The 16,626-nt window shown below is 43.5% G+C and overlaps 1 protein-coding gene across 1 annotated transcript in view; it reads right to left on the minus strand.

The window, feature by feature from the left end:
• Window positions 1-16,626, minus strand: part of LOC123991591 (gamma-aminobutyric acid receptor subunit rho-2-like) — a 32,086-nt gene that overhangs the window by 5,924 nt on the left and 9,536 nt on the right. Inside the window, exon 3 of the mRNA XM_046293217.1 lies at window positions 1,034-1,101. Coding sequence (XP_046149173.1) covers window positions 1,034-1,101 — 68 coding nt within the window. The remainder of the gene's footprint in view (window positions 1-1,033; window positions 1,102-16,626) is intronic.

Here is a 16,626-nt window from a genome sequence, read left to right on the forward strand (position 1 = left end):
ATAATCACATCATTGGTGTTGTTCCATTTTTTTCCCAAGGATATGAGTTTTAAAGAAGAAAAACATGTTTGCCAAGAGGTGTTCTTGCCTTTGTTATTGTATCTCTATTTCCTTCTATGTAGTACAAACTATGTCCCACCCATACATACTGTAGTCTGATGAAACAACGATGACCCCACCCCCCATGCTGTCTGTTTCATTGATAAATCCTCTTGGTGTGGCCTGTCTTCATGCATCTGCACACCTGTTTTAAGAGACTCAAACTCATATAGATCTGAAATAATGACTAAAAATAATAATGACAATAACGAAAAAAACAGTGCCCACTTCAGTACCTTTGTCATTACATAGAATGCGTGTATAACAGCAAATGTAGACACATTTAACAAATATAGACCACTGTAACATTGCATAATGATAACGGCATGGCTGATAAGTCTGACTGAACACACTTGTCCTCCATCATTCTTACATTATATCATTAAGGAAAGTCATTGTTTGAAAGCATTAATTTGCCCTGTCTATTTTCAAACAATTATATACAAATACTGAGATCTGAATGAAATGTAATCCTTGGTTATCCTCCCACACAGAGGCTTACAGAACATCAGGACTGCTGTTTGGACTCCAATTTGCAGCTTAGAAAACAAGTTCCATTTAATTATATTACTGTGGTGGAGCATGCGCATGGTCTTTCGTTTGAACATAAAACATCATTTCTAGCACTGTGCTTCTATTATCCATTTTCATTATCCGTCTGTGAATAAGAGATTAATGAGCATGACAAATGTAGTGGATTATAGCGTATCAGCTGCAAAACACCTGTTGGCAGATTGTGAATGACCCATTCATTTTCAGGGGTTCAATTTGTTGTAGGAGTGGCAAGCATCTCTACCCATTGCATCCAATAGTTGATTAATTTAAACATTATCACAATGACCACTTCAAATGTTCCACTGACCTGTGATACGTTGTTAACATTGACTTCATTGAAATGTTAAAATGTTCAATGTTTGTTTATCAATTCACTTACCATGTCTACTTCTGATATACTGTCCAAACTCTCCACCTGAACATCCACTCCCACGGGGACAGCAGGGCCTGCAAAACAACAGTGAGATTATTTTTGTTCTGATTATATTCCTGATAATCAGTGTCCTCATATTCAGCAGATAAGGTTTCAGGTGAAAACACGAGTTGACATAAATGGTTTAAGGTGAGTTAGTGTGAAAGCGTATCACAGAGACATCAGATATCAAACATAAAAATGCAACTTTCTCTTGATATACACTTGAGTATACCAAACATTAGGAACCCCTTCCTTATATGGAGTTGCACCCCTCCCCTTTGACCTCAGAACAGACACAATTTGTCAGGACATGGACTCTACAAGGTATTGAAAGCATTATACAGGGATGATGACCCATGTTGACTCCAATGCCTCCCACAGTTGTGTCAAGTTGGCTAGATGCCCTTTGGGTGGTAGACCATTCTTGAAACACATGGGAAATTGTTGAGCGTGAAAAACCCAGCAGCATTGCAGTTCTTGACACCAATCGGTGCACCTGTCTCCTACTACCATACCCTGTTCATAGACACTTAAGTATTTTGTCTTGCCCATTCACCCTCTGAATGGTACACATACACAATCCATGTCTCAATTGTCTCAAGTCTTAAAAATCCTTCTTTAACCTGTCTCCTCCTCTTCATCTACACTGATTGAAGTTGATTTAAGAAGTGACATCAATAAGGGATCATAGCTTTCACCTGGATTCACCTCATCAGTCTATATGTCATGAAAAGAGCAGGTGTTCTTAATGTTTGTACACTCAGTGTATGGTATGCAGTGAAAATGCATGTGAACCCTGCGCAGTTTTCATATTTTGTTGTGTTAGAGTCTGACATGTTCACACTTTCAATTGTAACCCTGGGAAGTAAGTTGTGTAGATCAGTAGAAGAATGTAAATACATTAAAAGTGTCAACATTTCAGACCACAAAATGTGGAAACTTTTTTACTGCATTGTATTAGTGTAGAAAAAAAGCCTTTGTCTGAGTTTAGGTCTTAACTTGGAGCTCATGGGATTTCCATATCTTCTACATACAGTACTTCTTCCTCGTTATCGCTGGTATCCTTTTCCTTTGATCAGCACCACAATCTCAGCAAGACTCCAATTATTACGACATGATATTACAGCTACAGATAATCTACAGCTCAAACCGTTTGAGGGCAAACCCACACACTCATACTTTCAAATATTCATTTGATTGCAGGGGATGAGTCATGAGTGATAGATTTGTGTTAGGTTTGTGGTTTTGCGAGTATATGGACTCAAAATGGTGCCAGAGGGGATGGCCGCCGTTTTCAGCACTCCTGACCAATTGTGCTATTTTGTGTGTTTTTATTGCGTTGTTTATTGCGTTGTGTAGCTGTCTATTTACCACCACAAACCGATGGTGTCCTTAAGACGGCACTTAACAAGCTGTATAAGGCCATAAGCAAACAAAAAAGTGCTCATCCAGAGGCGACGCTCCTAGTGGCCTGGGACTTTAATGCAGGAAAACTGGGGGGGGTAAAAATAGATCACTCCATACTCCATACACAGAGACGTGTACAAAGCTCTCCCTCACTCTACATTTGGCAAATCTGACCTTAACTCTATCCTCCTGATTCCTGCTTACAAGCAAAAATCAATTTGCCCTCCATTTGGCAAATCTGACCATAACTCTATCCTCCTGATTCCTGCTTACAAGCAAAAAAGTACCAGTGATGCGCTCAATACGGAAGTGGTCCGATGAAGTGGATGCTAAGCTACAGGACTGTTTCGCTAGCACAGACTGGAATATGTTCCGGGATTCATCCGATGCCATTGAGGAGTATACCACCGGCTTCAATAATAAGTGACCACAGTGACTGTACGTACATATTCCAAACATAATCCATGGATTACAGGCAACAGCCGCACTGAGCAAAAGGCTAGAGCTTCCGCTTCAAGGAGCGGGACACTAATCCGGACACGCTATGTCGAAATCCCGCTACACCCTACGACGAACCATCAAACAGAAAACACGTCAATACAGAACTAAGACTGAGTCCTGCCACACCGGCTCTGACGCTCATCGGATATGGCATGGCTTGCAAACTATCACGGATGACAAAGGGAAACCCAGCTTCGAGCTGCCCAGTGACATGAGTTGACCAGGGGAGCTAAATGCCTTCTATGCTCGCTTTGAGGGAAGCAACACTGAACCATGCATGAGTACACCAGCTGTTCCGGACAACTGTGTGATCACACTCTTTGTAGCCAATGTGAGTAAGACCTTTAAATAGGGTAACATTCACAAGGCTGCAGTGCCAGATGGATTATCAGGACGTGTACTCGGAGCATGCGCTGACCAGCTGGAAAGTGTCTTCACTGACATGTTCAACTTCTCCCTGACCCAGTCTCTAATACCTACATGTTTCAAGAAGACCACCATAGACCCTGTGCCCAAGAACGCCAAATACCAATGTGAGAGTGCTGTTCATCGACTACATCTCAGTGTTCAACACCATATTGCCCTCTATAAAGCTGCACCATCGAGAGCATCACCGCTTGGTATGGTAACTGCTCAGCATCTATCTGACCGCAAGGTGTATGCGTACGGCCCAATAATCACTGGGGCCGAGCTCCCTGACATCCAGAACCTCTATACCAGGGGGTGTCAGAGGAAGGCCCTAGAAATTGTCAAAGACTCCAGCCACCCAAGTCATAGACTGTTTTGTCTGCTACCACACGACAAGCGGTACTGGAGCGCCAAGTCTGGAACCAAAAGGCTCCTTAACAGCTTCTACTCCCAAGCCATTGAACGGTTATTTACATTGACCCCCTAATTTTATTCTTATCTATTCCTATTTCCTATTCTCTTGCACAGGCTTGATGTACACTCACTAGACTCTAACCACACACTCACACATACTACACTGACACTCCAACACACACACACACACACTTTCACATTCCTTCACACTCTTCACATACGCTGCTGCTACTCTCTGTTTATTATCTATGCATAGTCACGTTACCACTACCTACATGTACATATTACCTCAATTACCTGGACTAACCTGTACCCCTGCACATTGACTTGGTACTGGTACCCCTTGTATATAGCCTTGTTATTGTTGTTTGTATTGTGTTTCACGGTAAGGTCTACCTACACCTTTTGTATTCAGCACATGTGACAAATAACATTTGATTTGAGAATTTCTCCAAATAAAGTAATATTTATTTAAACAGCACATAGATCCTATAAATCAGTTCTCTATGCAATTATATCGCACACAGTTTCATCTAACCCATGTTAAAGGTTCACATAAGAAGCACAAGTAACGCATAATACATACAGTTGAAGTCGGAAGTTTACATACACTTAGGTTGGAAACTTCTTAGGGATAGGGGGCAGATTACTGAGGTGCCCAAAGTAAACTGCCTGTTACTCAGGCCCAGAAGCTAGGATATGCATATAATTGGTAGTATTGGATAGATAACACTCTGCTTCTAAAACTGTTCGAATAATGTCTGTGAATATAACAGAACTGATATGGCAGGTGAAAACTCGAGGAGAATCAATCCAGATTTTTTTTTGAGCTGACCACCCATTGAAATGCCTGTCTATGGGAAAATCAAAGGAAATACTCCCAGATTGAAGTTCCTATGGCTTCCACTAGATGTCAACAGTCTAGGTTTCAGGCTTGTTTTTTGAAAAATGAGCTAGAATTGGTATTTTTTCAAGGTGGCTCTCATTTTGACTGTAGTCTGGTGGTGCGCGTGGGTGAGGGCGCACACTTCATTATTTATCTCAGGTATTGAACACACTATTCTCCATCTTACATTTGATTGTTTATTTACATATTAGGGTACCTGAGGACTGATTAGAAACATTGTTTGACTTGTTTGGACGAAGTTTATTGGTAACTTTTGGGATTCCTTTGTATGCATTTTGAATGATGGGAACAGGTGTATTACTGAATCAAGCGTGCCAACTAAACTGACTTTTTTGGGATAAAAAGAAAGACTTTATCGAACAAAACAACCATTTGATATGTAGCTGGGACACCTTGGGATTGCAAACATAGGAATATCTTCAAAGGTAAGTGATTTATTTTATGGCTATTTCTGACTTTTGTGACGCCACTGCTGGTTTGGAAAATGTTTTTAATGCTTTTGTACGCGGGGAGCTGTCCTCAGATAATCGCATGTTATGCTTTCGCCGTAAAGCCTTTTTGAAATCTGACAAAGCGGCTGGATTAACAAGAAGTTAAGATTTTAAATGATGTATAACACTTGTATTTTCATGAATGTTTCATATTACGATTTTTGTATTTGGAATTTCGCGCTCTGCAATTTCACCGGATGTTGTCGAGGTGGGGTGCTAGCCGCACGTCTAGCACAAAGAGGTTAAAACTCGTTTTTCAACCACTCCACAAATGTATTGTTAACAAACTATAGTTTTGGCAAGTCGGTTCGGACATTTACTTTGTGCATGACACAAGTAATTTTTCCAACAATTGTTTACAGACAGATTATTTCACTTAACTCACTGTATCATAATTCCAGTCGGTCAGAAGTTTACATACGCTAAGTTGACTGTGCCTTGAAACAGCTTGTAAAATTCCAGAAAATTATGTCATGGCTTTAGAAGCTTCTGATAGGCTAATTGACATAATTTGAGTCAATTGGAGGTGTACCTGTGGATGTATTTCAAGGCCTACCTTCAAACTCGGTGCCTCTTTGCTTGACATCATGGGAAATCAAAAGAAATCAGCCAAGACCTCAGTAGACCTCCACAAGTCTGGTTCATCCTTGGGAGCAATTCCCAAACACCTGAAGGTACCATGGTCATCTGTACAAACAATAGTACTTCTTTCCACTCCACTCCTCTCCTCTTTTGACCTCACCCTCTCACCTTCCCCCCCCTACTCACAAGGCAGGCAATACGCTCGACCTCATCTTTACTAGATGCTGTTCTTCCACTAACCTCATTGCAACTCCCCTCCAAGTCTCCGACCACTGCCTTGTATCCTTTTCCCTCTCGCTCTCATCCAACACCTCCCACACTGCCCCTACTCGGATGGTATCGCGCCGTCCCAACCTTCGCTCTCTCTCCCCCGCTACTCTCTCCTCTTCCATCCTATCATCTCTTCCCTCCGCTCAAACCTTCTCCCACCTATCTCCTGATTCTGCCTCCTCAACCCTCCTCTCCTCCCTCTCTGCATCCCTTGACTCTCTATGTCCCCTATCCTCAAGGCCGGCTCGGTCCTCCCCTCCCGCTCCGTGGCTCGATGACTCATTGCGAGCTCACAGAACAGGGCTCCGGGCAGCCGAGCGGAAATGGAGGAAAACTCGCCTCCCTGCGGACCTGGCATCCTTTCACTCCCTCCTCTCTACATTTTCCTCCTCTGTCTCTGCTGCTAAAGCCACTTTCTACCACGCTAAATTCCAAGCATCTGCCTCTAACCCTAGGAAGCTCTTTGCCACCTTCTCCTCCCTCCTGAATCCTCCTCCCCCTCCCCCCTCCTCCCTCTCTGCAGATGACTTCGTCAACCATTTTGAAAAGAAGGTCGACGACATCCGATCCTCGTTTGCTAAGTCAAACGACACCGCTGGTTCTGCTCACACTGCCCTACCCTGTGCTCTGACCTCTTTCTCTCCTCTCTCTCCAGATGAAATCTCGCGTCTTGTGACGGCCGGCCGCCCAACAACCTGCCCGCTTGACCCTATCCCCTCCTCTCTTCTCCAGACCATTTCCGGAGACCTTCTCCCTTACCTCACCTCGCTCATCAACTCATCCCTGACCGCTGGCTACGTCCCTTCCGTCTTCAAGAGAGCGAGAGTTGCACCCCTTCTGAAAAAACCTACACTCGATCCCTCCGATGTCAACAATTACAGAACAGTATCCCTTCTTTCTTTTCTCTCCAAAACTCTTGAACGTGCCGTCCTTGGCCAACTCTCCCGCTATCTCTCTCTGAATGACCTTCTTGATCCAAATCAGTCAGGTTTCAAGACTAGTCATTCAACTGAGACTGCTCTCCTCTGTATCACGGAGGCGCTCCGCACTGCTAAAGCTAACTCTCTCTCCTCTGCTCTCATCCTTCTAGATCTATCGGCTGCCTTCGATACTGTGAACCATCAGATCCTCCTCTCCACCCTCTCCGAGTTGGGCATCTCCGGTGCGGCCCACGCTTGGATTGCGTCCTACCTGACAGGTCGCTCCTACCAGGTGGCGTGGCGAGAATCTGTCTCCTCACCACGCGCTCTCACCACTGGTGTCCCCCAGGGCTCTGTTCTTGGCCCTCTCCTATTCTCGCTATACACCAAGTCACTTGGCTCTGTCATAACCTCACATGGTCTCTCTTATCATTGCTATGCAGACGACACACAATTAATCTTCTCCTTTCCCCCTTCTGATGACCAGGTGGCGAATCGCATCTCTGCATGTCTGGCAGACATATCAGTGTGGATGACGGATCACCACCTCAAGCTGAACCTCGGCAAGACGGAGCTGCTCTTCCTCCCGGGGAAGGACTGCCCGTTCCATGATCTCGCCATCACGGTTGACAACTCCATTGTGTCCTCCTCCCAGAGCGCCAAGAACCTTGGCGTGATCCTGGACAACACCCTGTCGTTCTCGCAGGTCCTAATCCAGGCACTTGTCATCTCCCGTCTGGATTACTGCAACTCGCTGTTGGCTGGGCTCCCTGCCTGTGCCATTAAACCCCTTCAACTCATCCAGAACGCCGCAGCCCGTCTGGTGTTCAACCTTCCCAAGTTCTCTCACGTCACCCCGCTCCTCCGTTCTCTCCACTGGCTTCCAGTTGAAGCTCGCATCCGCTACAAGACCATGGTGCTTGCCTACGGAGCTGTGAGGGGAACGGCACCTCAGTACCTCCAGGCTCTGATCAGGCCCTACACCCAAACAAGGGCACTGCGTTCATCCACCTCTGGCCTGCTCGCCTCCCTACCACTGAGGATGTACAGCTCCCGCTCAGCCCAGTCAAAACTGTTCGCTGCCCTGGCCCCCCAATGGTGGAACAAACTCCCTCACGACGCCAGGACAGCGGAGTCAATCACCACCTTCCGGAGACACCTGAAACCCCACCTCTTTAAGGAATACCTAGGATAGGATAAGTAATCCCTCTGACCCCCCTTAAGTTTTAGATGCACTATTGTAAAGTGACTGTTCCACTGGATGTCATAAGGTGAATGCACCAACTTGTAAGTCGCTCTGGATAAGAGCGTCTGCTAAATGACTTAAATGTAATGTAAATGTGTAAATGTAAGTATAAACAGCATGGGACCACACAGCCGTCATCCCTCTCTGGAAGGAGATGCGTTCTGTCTCCCAGAGATGAACGTACTTTGGTGTCAACCCCAGAACAGCAGCAAAGGACCTTGTGAAGATGCTGAAGGAAACAGGTACAAAAGTATCTCTATCCACAGTAAAACGAGTCCTATATCGACAAAACCTGAAAGGCTGCTCAGCAAGGGAAGAAACCACTGCTCCAAAACCACCAGACTACGGTTTGCAACTGCACATGGGGACAAAGATCGTACTTTTTGTCCTCTGGTCTGATGAAACAAAAATAGATCTGTTTGGCCATAATGACCATTGTTATGTTTGGAGGAAAAAGAGGGAGGGCTTGCAAGCCGAAGAACACCATCCCAACCATGAAGCATGGAGGTGGCAGCATCATGTTGTGGGGGTGCTTTGCTGCAGGAGGGACTGGTGCACTTCACAAAATAGATGGCTTCATGAGGGAGGAAAATTACGTGGATATATTGAAGCAACATCTCAAGACATCAGTCAGGAAGTTAAAGCTTTGTCACAAATTGGTCTTCCAAATGGACAATGACCCCAAGCATACTTCCAAAGTTGTGGCAAACGGCTTAAGGACAACAAAGTCAAGGTATTGGAGTGGCCATCACAATGCCCTGACCTCAATCCCATAGAAAATTGGTGGACAGAACTGAAAAAGCATGTGCGAGCAAGGAGGCCTACAAACCTGACTCAGTTACACCAGCAGGAGGAATGGGTCAAAATTCAACCAACTTATTGTGTGAAGCATGTGGAAGACTACCCAAAACGTTTGACCCAAGTTAAACAATTTAAAGGCAAATGCTACCAAATACTAATTGAGTGTATGTAAACTTCTAACCCACTAGGAATGTGATAAAAGAAATAAAAGCTGAAATAAATAATTTCACATTCACATTCTTAAAATAGTGGTGATCCTAACTGACCTAAGGCATGGAATTTCTACTAGGATTAAATGTCAGGAATTGTGAAAAACTGAGTTGAAATGTATTTGGTTAAGGTGTATGTAAAATTCCGACTTCAACTGTATGTTTGTTTTGCATTTTGGTAGTGTCCTGATCGCCTGCCATTGTCTAATCTGCCTGCGCTGCCGTAGTGCCAGCCTCTTATGTAATCGCTAGTAACTAAAGCCTCTTGTCACTCAGCCTCCCCTAGCCTGTTACCTGGAAGAGAGGATATTAATTCATCGCCCTGTGCCAGCTGGGTGCCCTGTCATTCCTCACTCACACCATATGCCATCTATCAGATCCTTAACTGGGCAGAGACCCAGGGACCCAGGCACCAGCTTCCCAGGCAGTAGCTCCCCCGGGACCACCTCCCCTCCCAGGACCTGTGTGGATGATGCTGCTCGCCACACCTGCCAACTGCTGGGAGAACAGCCTGAACTCCCGCGGCCTCTTCCCCTGGATTAGACGGAACTAGCGGGGGATTGGGGTGGTTATTTAAGAAACACATCTTTAATTCATAGTGATTACATTGGCTCCCTCCATCTGGAGCCACAGGAGGGCATGGTTATGATGTGGAGGCTGTGGGAGATGTGGAGGCTGTGGCTGTGTTGAGGCTGATGTGGAGGCTGTGGTTGAGGGAGGTGTGGAGGCTATGGCTGAGGGAGGTGTGGAGGCTGTGGCTGAGGGAGGTGTGGAGGCTGTGGCTGAGGGAGGTGTGGAGGCTGTGGCTGAGGGAGGTGTGGAGGCTGTGGCTGAGGGAGGTGTGGAGGCTGTGGCTGAGGGAGATGTGGAGGCTGTGGCTGAGGGAGGTGTGGAGACTGTGGCTGAGGGAGGTGTGGAGACTGGCTGAGGGAGGTGTGGAGGCTGTGGCTGTGGGAGTTGGGAGGCTATGGCTGTGGGAGGTGTGGAGGCTGTAGCTGTGGGAGGTGTGGAGGCTGTAGCTGTGGGAGGTGTGGAGGCTGTGGCTGTGGGAGATGTGGAGGCTGAGGCTGTGGGAGGTGTGGAGGTTGTGTCTGTGGGAGGTGTGCTCTTCTTAGAAGACCACTCCTGAGAACAATCATTATGGGTCATTATAGGCTCCTGTCCAGAGAATGGAGAACTATGTGTTTGACCTTTTCTCTGTGCGTTTAACCTCAAGTTGACTCCGTATCAGTTTTCCTGTTCCACTAGAAAATAGTTGTTTGTTAAAGCTCACGTATAAGATATTCTGATGAGATCACAGCAAAGCCCTGTGTGACTGACTTATATTGTTCTCTTCAGTCTCTTCATAGAGTGGGATGGAAGTAGGGTTGCAAAATTTCAGTAACTTTCCCAGAATTCCCTGGTTTTCTATGAATCCCGTTTGGAAGATTCCCAGAATCAGGAGTGAATAATCAGGGATCCAGATAACCTGGACATTTTGGGAAAGTTACCAGAATTTTGTAACCCTAGACTATGATCCTAGTTACTATGATCCGGTAAAGAGTTGTCAATGGGGGACACAACTCCAGACACTATGGCCTGTGCTGATGAATTCAGTCATCAAGAGTGTCTCTGTTGTGGAAGATGACAGAGGAAGCAATTCCCCAGTCAGCTGACTGCTACAAAGACTTCAAAGATAACACTGAAATTACGAAAATACTACTACTACAAAAAAATGAATACATACACAACACCTCATGGCTGTTCCTAGGCCGTCTTTGAAAATAAGAATTTGTTCTTAACTGACTTGCCTAGTTAAATACAGATCAAATAAAATAACAAACAGGTTGATCAGCATAATTTAGTCAGTTTTCTCATACACACGAGTCAAGACAACCGCTAGCTATCCGGATCTCTGTACAGAACAATGAGTATGGTTACATGCACACAGTAATGCGATTATTGTTGTGGACTGTCAGATTCATTTAATAGTTTGATTAAAACATTTACATGCTTTGCAAGAAGAATGAATTCCTTAATAATCCTGTTTACATGGACACATCTGAGATCAGGTTACCTGATGGCACTCTGATAAATGCAGAAAATCACCAATCAAAATAAACGCTCTACCACACCGACCATGTTATTTTTGTGAAGCATATTTGATTCTGAGTTGGGACATATAAAGTTTGTATATGAAAACTACTTCTAGGATGCATACATTCAGTTCTTCTAAACTCACTTCAATCGAGCTAGAGGGAGGCTCACTTGTCTGGTGCTAGCAAATGCGCAGATCAAATAGAACGAAAGGTTATGGTGTTTACGTGTCCTAATAATTTAAATGATATTTCAGGAAACCAGGTGTTTAAACGTTGTATTCTTACTTCGATTTTGACCTCACGCCGATTAAGATAAGCAGAGTAAGGTGTTTACATGACTATTGCATAATCTGCCTACTGCCATAATCAGTTTAATATTGAATTATTACTGTGCATGTAAACGTACTCAATTATGTAATGTTGCTGTAAAATACCAGCAGATCAGGAAAGATCACAAAATCTGTAAGTCCCCTAGGCCTAGAGCATAATAAAAAAATCCCCATAAAAATCTGTCCATTTAAACTAGAGATCTCAATCCACTGCATCCGCTGATGTCGGCCTTCCGCATCTGTGGTGGAAGGTGGCAGTTCTACAGCGGTGTTTGTCAGGCCAGGAGACATCCTGAAAATCAGTCTTCTCACAAAAAACGTCTGTAGCGTCCAAACTGTTTGGGCTACACACTATCGGAAGGTGAGACTCCCACGAACACATGCATATTGGTTGTTTTGCTCTAGGATGCCCACAGGCCTCACAAGACTCGTCTGAAGGTAGTCCGGGACCAAGTTTAAAAAATATATGGAAGTATACGCTGAGTATACCAAACATTGGGAAGACCTTACTAATATTGACTTACACCTATGGCTGTTACGGTGACCGTATTACTGCCACAATGGCGGTCACAAGTCATTAGGGCAGTCAAATTCCAAGTGACTGTTTAGTCACGGTAATTAGGCTTCTCCAAGCGCCGATGCTGCTCATGGTCATTTGTAGCCTACCAAACTTTCTAACTGCCTGGCACTCTATTGTTCCTCGAATCACTCTGACATCAATACAAATGTAATCGAAAATCTAATCAAACACTTCATGAGAGCCCATGAGCTCATGTTGCTCATGTACGCAATTGCTCGATTAAACAGAGTGATGGCCTCTATTAAAAAGAGTAGGATCCCATCAGCTTTCTATAGGCTAGGACTACTATAGTTATTTTTCCTAATATTAAGCACATTGCTTCTCTTTACAGCAGGATTATAGCCTACCTGGCTGGCATGAAAATTAGCCACAGGAAAAGTTTCCTCCATTCAATATTTAAGTGTATAGATGAACTGTATTTTATTCCACTGCCCCTGTTTCGAGACTGCTGCATGACAATGGTCCATTCTAAATCAAAACAAATTTCCCACATATATTATTTAGTATATGTAAAGACAATTTGAAATCAAGAGTAGTCTGATGGGTGACAATATTAGCCTATCACTTGTGAATGCTGCTTCCATTTATTGAGGCTGTATTCTGTAAAGTAGATGCTGGGAGTCAGGAAGCAAGTTCAAGTGGTGAGTTTAATAATACGATAAACATGGAACAATACAAGAAACAATAGTAGCGTACAGACCTGAAATAACATCAATACTGTCTGGGGAATAAACCTAAGTGAGTGCTAGATATAGGGAGGTAATGAGTAAGGAACTAGAGTCCAGGTGTGTGTCATCATGAGGAGCAGGTGCACGTAATGATGGTTTCCAGGACCGGTGATTTAGTAAACCGGCGATGTCGAATGCCAGAGAGGGGGAGCAGGAATAGACGTGGCAAATATAAAATATATTTTGATTTGTTTCACACTTTTCTGGTTACTACATGGTTCCATATATGTTATTACATAGTTTTGATGTCTTAACTATTATTCTACAATGTAGAAAATAGTAACAATAAAGCAAAAACCCTTGAATGAGTAGGTGTGCCCAAACTTTTGACTGGTACTGTATATGGAAGTAATTTTTTTGCCAAACAAAATGGGTATTTGTTTTTTGACTGTTTTTCCATGTGTGAATGTGTCATTCAATGTGTTTTCTATGGGTTAATGGGACCCCCGAACGGGGTCTAAAATTCAAATTAAAATAGCACGTTAGTTTGCAATTTTGTCATGTAAAAACTGCTGCACTGTCATTTTCCAGGCCAAACATCAGATTCTGCAATTTACCGGTCTAATATCAACTTGCTTGCGCTCAGATGGGTGGGGTGGAAATATTTGAGGTGTGTCCTTAACATGAGCCAAAGTGCTAATTTCAGGCAGTGCTAATAGGGATATTTAAGACCAACAAAAATCTGGATTTAGCGGTAATGGTTATGGTTATGGCATGCATTTTGACAGCGGAAACGCATCCTATCCACCTATGATGCACACTGCCCATATGTAGATGAAACAAGAGTAGACTAACGTGCTTTTGGTGCCTGTATACTTCGTATATAGAAACCTAAAAAAACAATGTTTTTACCATTTTTAAAAAATTTGATTAAAAACCAAGCATAGCTTCCTCTCAATGAAGGCTTTTTGTCGTGCCCAATGCAATTGCAAAGTAGTCAAGACTGTCGATAAAGGGTTTGGCTCTTGAGACCGCTTGGATATAAATCTTAATCACCAAAGCTTTATTAAAATATTAAGTTTAAGAGGAGTAAAACAGTGAGCTGACATTCACTTTTTATCTGTGCATTGTAGGCAGGCCCACATTAGCCATTAAGGTCCCGTTTTGGACATAAAGAAAACACTTGCTTGTTTTTCGTAGAATTTTATTTCAACCAAACGTATTAGAATGTTTTATGGTGACAATGTCCGTGGCGCGCTTGCAATGCAACTTCTGGAGATGTGTGAATGCGATCTGATCTGTAAAATAGTTCCGATTATGTTCATAAAACATAGGCCTATTTGGGAGCAGTATAACTGTGAGTGGACATTCTCCCTTTCGTTTTAGAATTTGTTTGTTTCGTTTTAGAATTTGATTTGAATTATTCGCTCTCTTTTTAGTGAATTTAATCTTGCTTATTGACAACATTTGGCATGTCCATGCTCAGCCATAATGCAGTTTACAGTCGGACTGGTCCTATATCAGTGTGAATTCTATGTACAGTGCATTCGGAAAGTAATCAGACCCCTTGACTTTTTCCACATTTTGTTACATTACAGCCTTATTCTAAAATGGATTAAATTGTTCTAAAATCTACACACAATACCCCATAATGACAAAGCAAAAACAGGTTTTTAGAAATTTTAGCAAATGTATTTTAAAAAACTACTGAAATATCCAGTGGCGACCAGTCATTCCCCACCTGTTTTGAGCTTACCTGTTTTGCATGTTATTTTGGCATTAATAAGTGTCACATATCAGTTTGCAAACAATGTAAAAAATAAATCAAATCACTAAGGTAATAAAGCTGCATACAAACATGGTCTCTTTTTTTCTTTCTTGATTAAGGCAGCTCCAAAATGCAGGTGTTTCAGCCTAGGTCAGTGCTTTCTGTGGTGGTGGTGGGGCAGCTAGCGGAAAATACTGAGCGTAGGTGTTGGTAATGTTCTCTAGTTGTGCCATGATTAGCTTAGTGTTCTGTCACTCGTCGGGACAGTACGTCACCGCCAAGTCTAAGGGTAGACCTTGAAAATTCAAGCCCATTGGGTGCTGCCATAGAGTTACGTTAGAAGTTTCCCATCCATGGCTCAAGGTCATTGACCACAGATAAAATTATGTCAAATCACGTTGTATCTACAGTAGCTTCGATTGGACTGATTGGACTGTCAACATCATACTTTCAAAATCTTAGCTAGCAGTCATCATCATGAATGGTTTGTGTTTCGGAGGTCACATGGCTCTCGACCTTCACCTCTCCTGAGTTCGTACGGGAGTTGTAGTGATGAGACAAGGCAGTAACTACTAACAATTGGATACCACGAAATTGGGGATAAAAAGGGGGTACCATTTTTTGTTAAAAAACATACCCTCGTAAAACTGACGATCCTACTAGTCCTTGACTTCGGCGATGTCATTTACAAAATAGCCCCAAACACTCTACTCAGCAAACTGGATGTAGTCTATCACAGTGCCATCCATTTTGTCACCAAAGCTCCATATACTACACACCACTGCGACCTGTATGCTCTCGTTGGTTAGCCCTCTACTACATATCCGTCGCCAAACCCACTGGCTCCAGGCCATAAATAAGTCTTTGCTAGGTAAATTCCCACCTTATCTCAGCTCACTGGTCACCATAGCAACATGCACCCATAGCACGCGCTCCAGCAAGTATATTGCACTGGTCATCCCCAAAGCCAACACTTCCTTTGGCCGCCTTTCCTTCCAGTTCTCTGCTGTCAATGAATGGAAACGTCTTATATCTCCCTCTCTAACTTTAAGCATAAGCTGTCAGAGCAGCTTACCGAACACTGTACCTGTACACAGCCAATCTGTAAATAGCACACCCAACTACCTCATCCCCATATTATTACTTACCCTCTTGCTCTTTTGCACCCCAGTATCTCTACTTGCACATCATCATCTGCACATCTATCACTCCGATATTAAATCAAATCAAAGTTTACTTGTCACGTGCTCCGAATACAACAGGTGTACAACCTTAAAGTGAAATGCTTACTTACAGGCTCTAACCAATAGTGCAAGGGTGAATACATCTCTAAGGAGAATAGACTAGAAGCAGCTGCGTTGGGAAGGCCCATACCAGGATCTGTCAAACCACCGCCTTTTCCGTTAGAACCGCTGAGAGAGTCACTTGGGTCCACGTTACCCACTGCCAGAAGGTATGTACCCATATAAGCACTGCTGATCACACACAGAGTTAGGAGAAGAACCGAGTACCAACAGGGTCCGGGGGTTACCTCCTTAAACGAAGATTCCCTATCCCGACCGTTCATCTCTGTGGGTGATCCTAGAAGTGTGAGTATGGGGTGGTACCAAGCAGACCGACTAAGGGCAGCAAAGGGTTGGCGGTTTTTGGGAAGAGTAGGGGCTCTGAGCTGCATCATAGTCTTGGTAACTGGTCTGATACATCCAGATCCACCACCTGCCGGTACTATTTATATGACGCAATTGTCCTGGATAAGAAGTCAAAGATAAACTATATAATTATAATTATATATAATTATATATAACTATATAATGATGATAATGATAATAATAATGATAATGATGTAGAGTATATACTGTACTCTACATCATACTGTACTCTACATCATCGACTGCATCCTTATGTAACACATGTATCACTAGCCACTTTAACTATGCCACTTTGTTTACTTTGTCTACACACTCATCTCATATGTATA

The sequence above is a fragment of the Oncorhynchus gorbuscha genome, linkage group LG12, assembly GCF_021184085.1.
Source record: "Oncorhynchus gorbuscha isolate QuinsamMale2020 ecotype Even-year linkage group LG12, OgorEven_v1.0, whole genome shotgun sequence".
NCBI classification, from domain to species: Eukaryota; Metazoa; Chordata; class Actinopteri; order Salmoniformes; family Salmonidae; genus Oncorhynchus; species Oncorhynchus gorbuscha.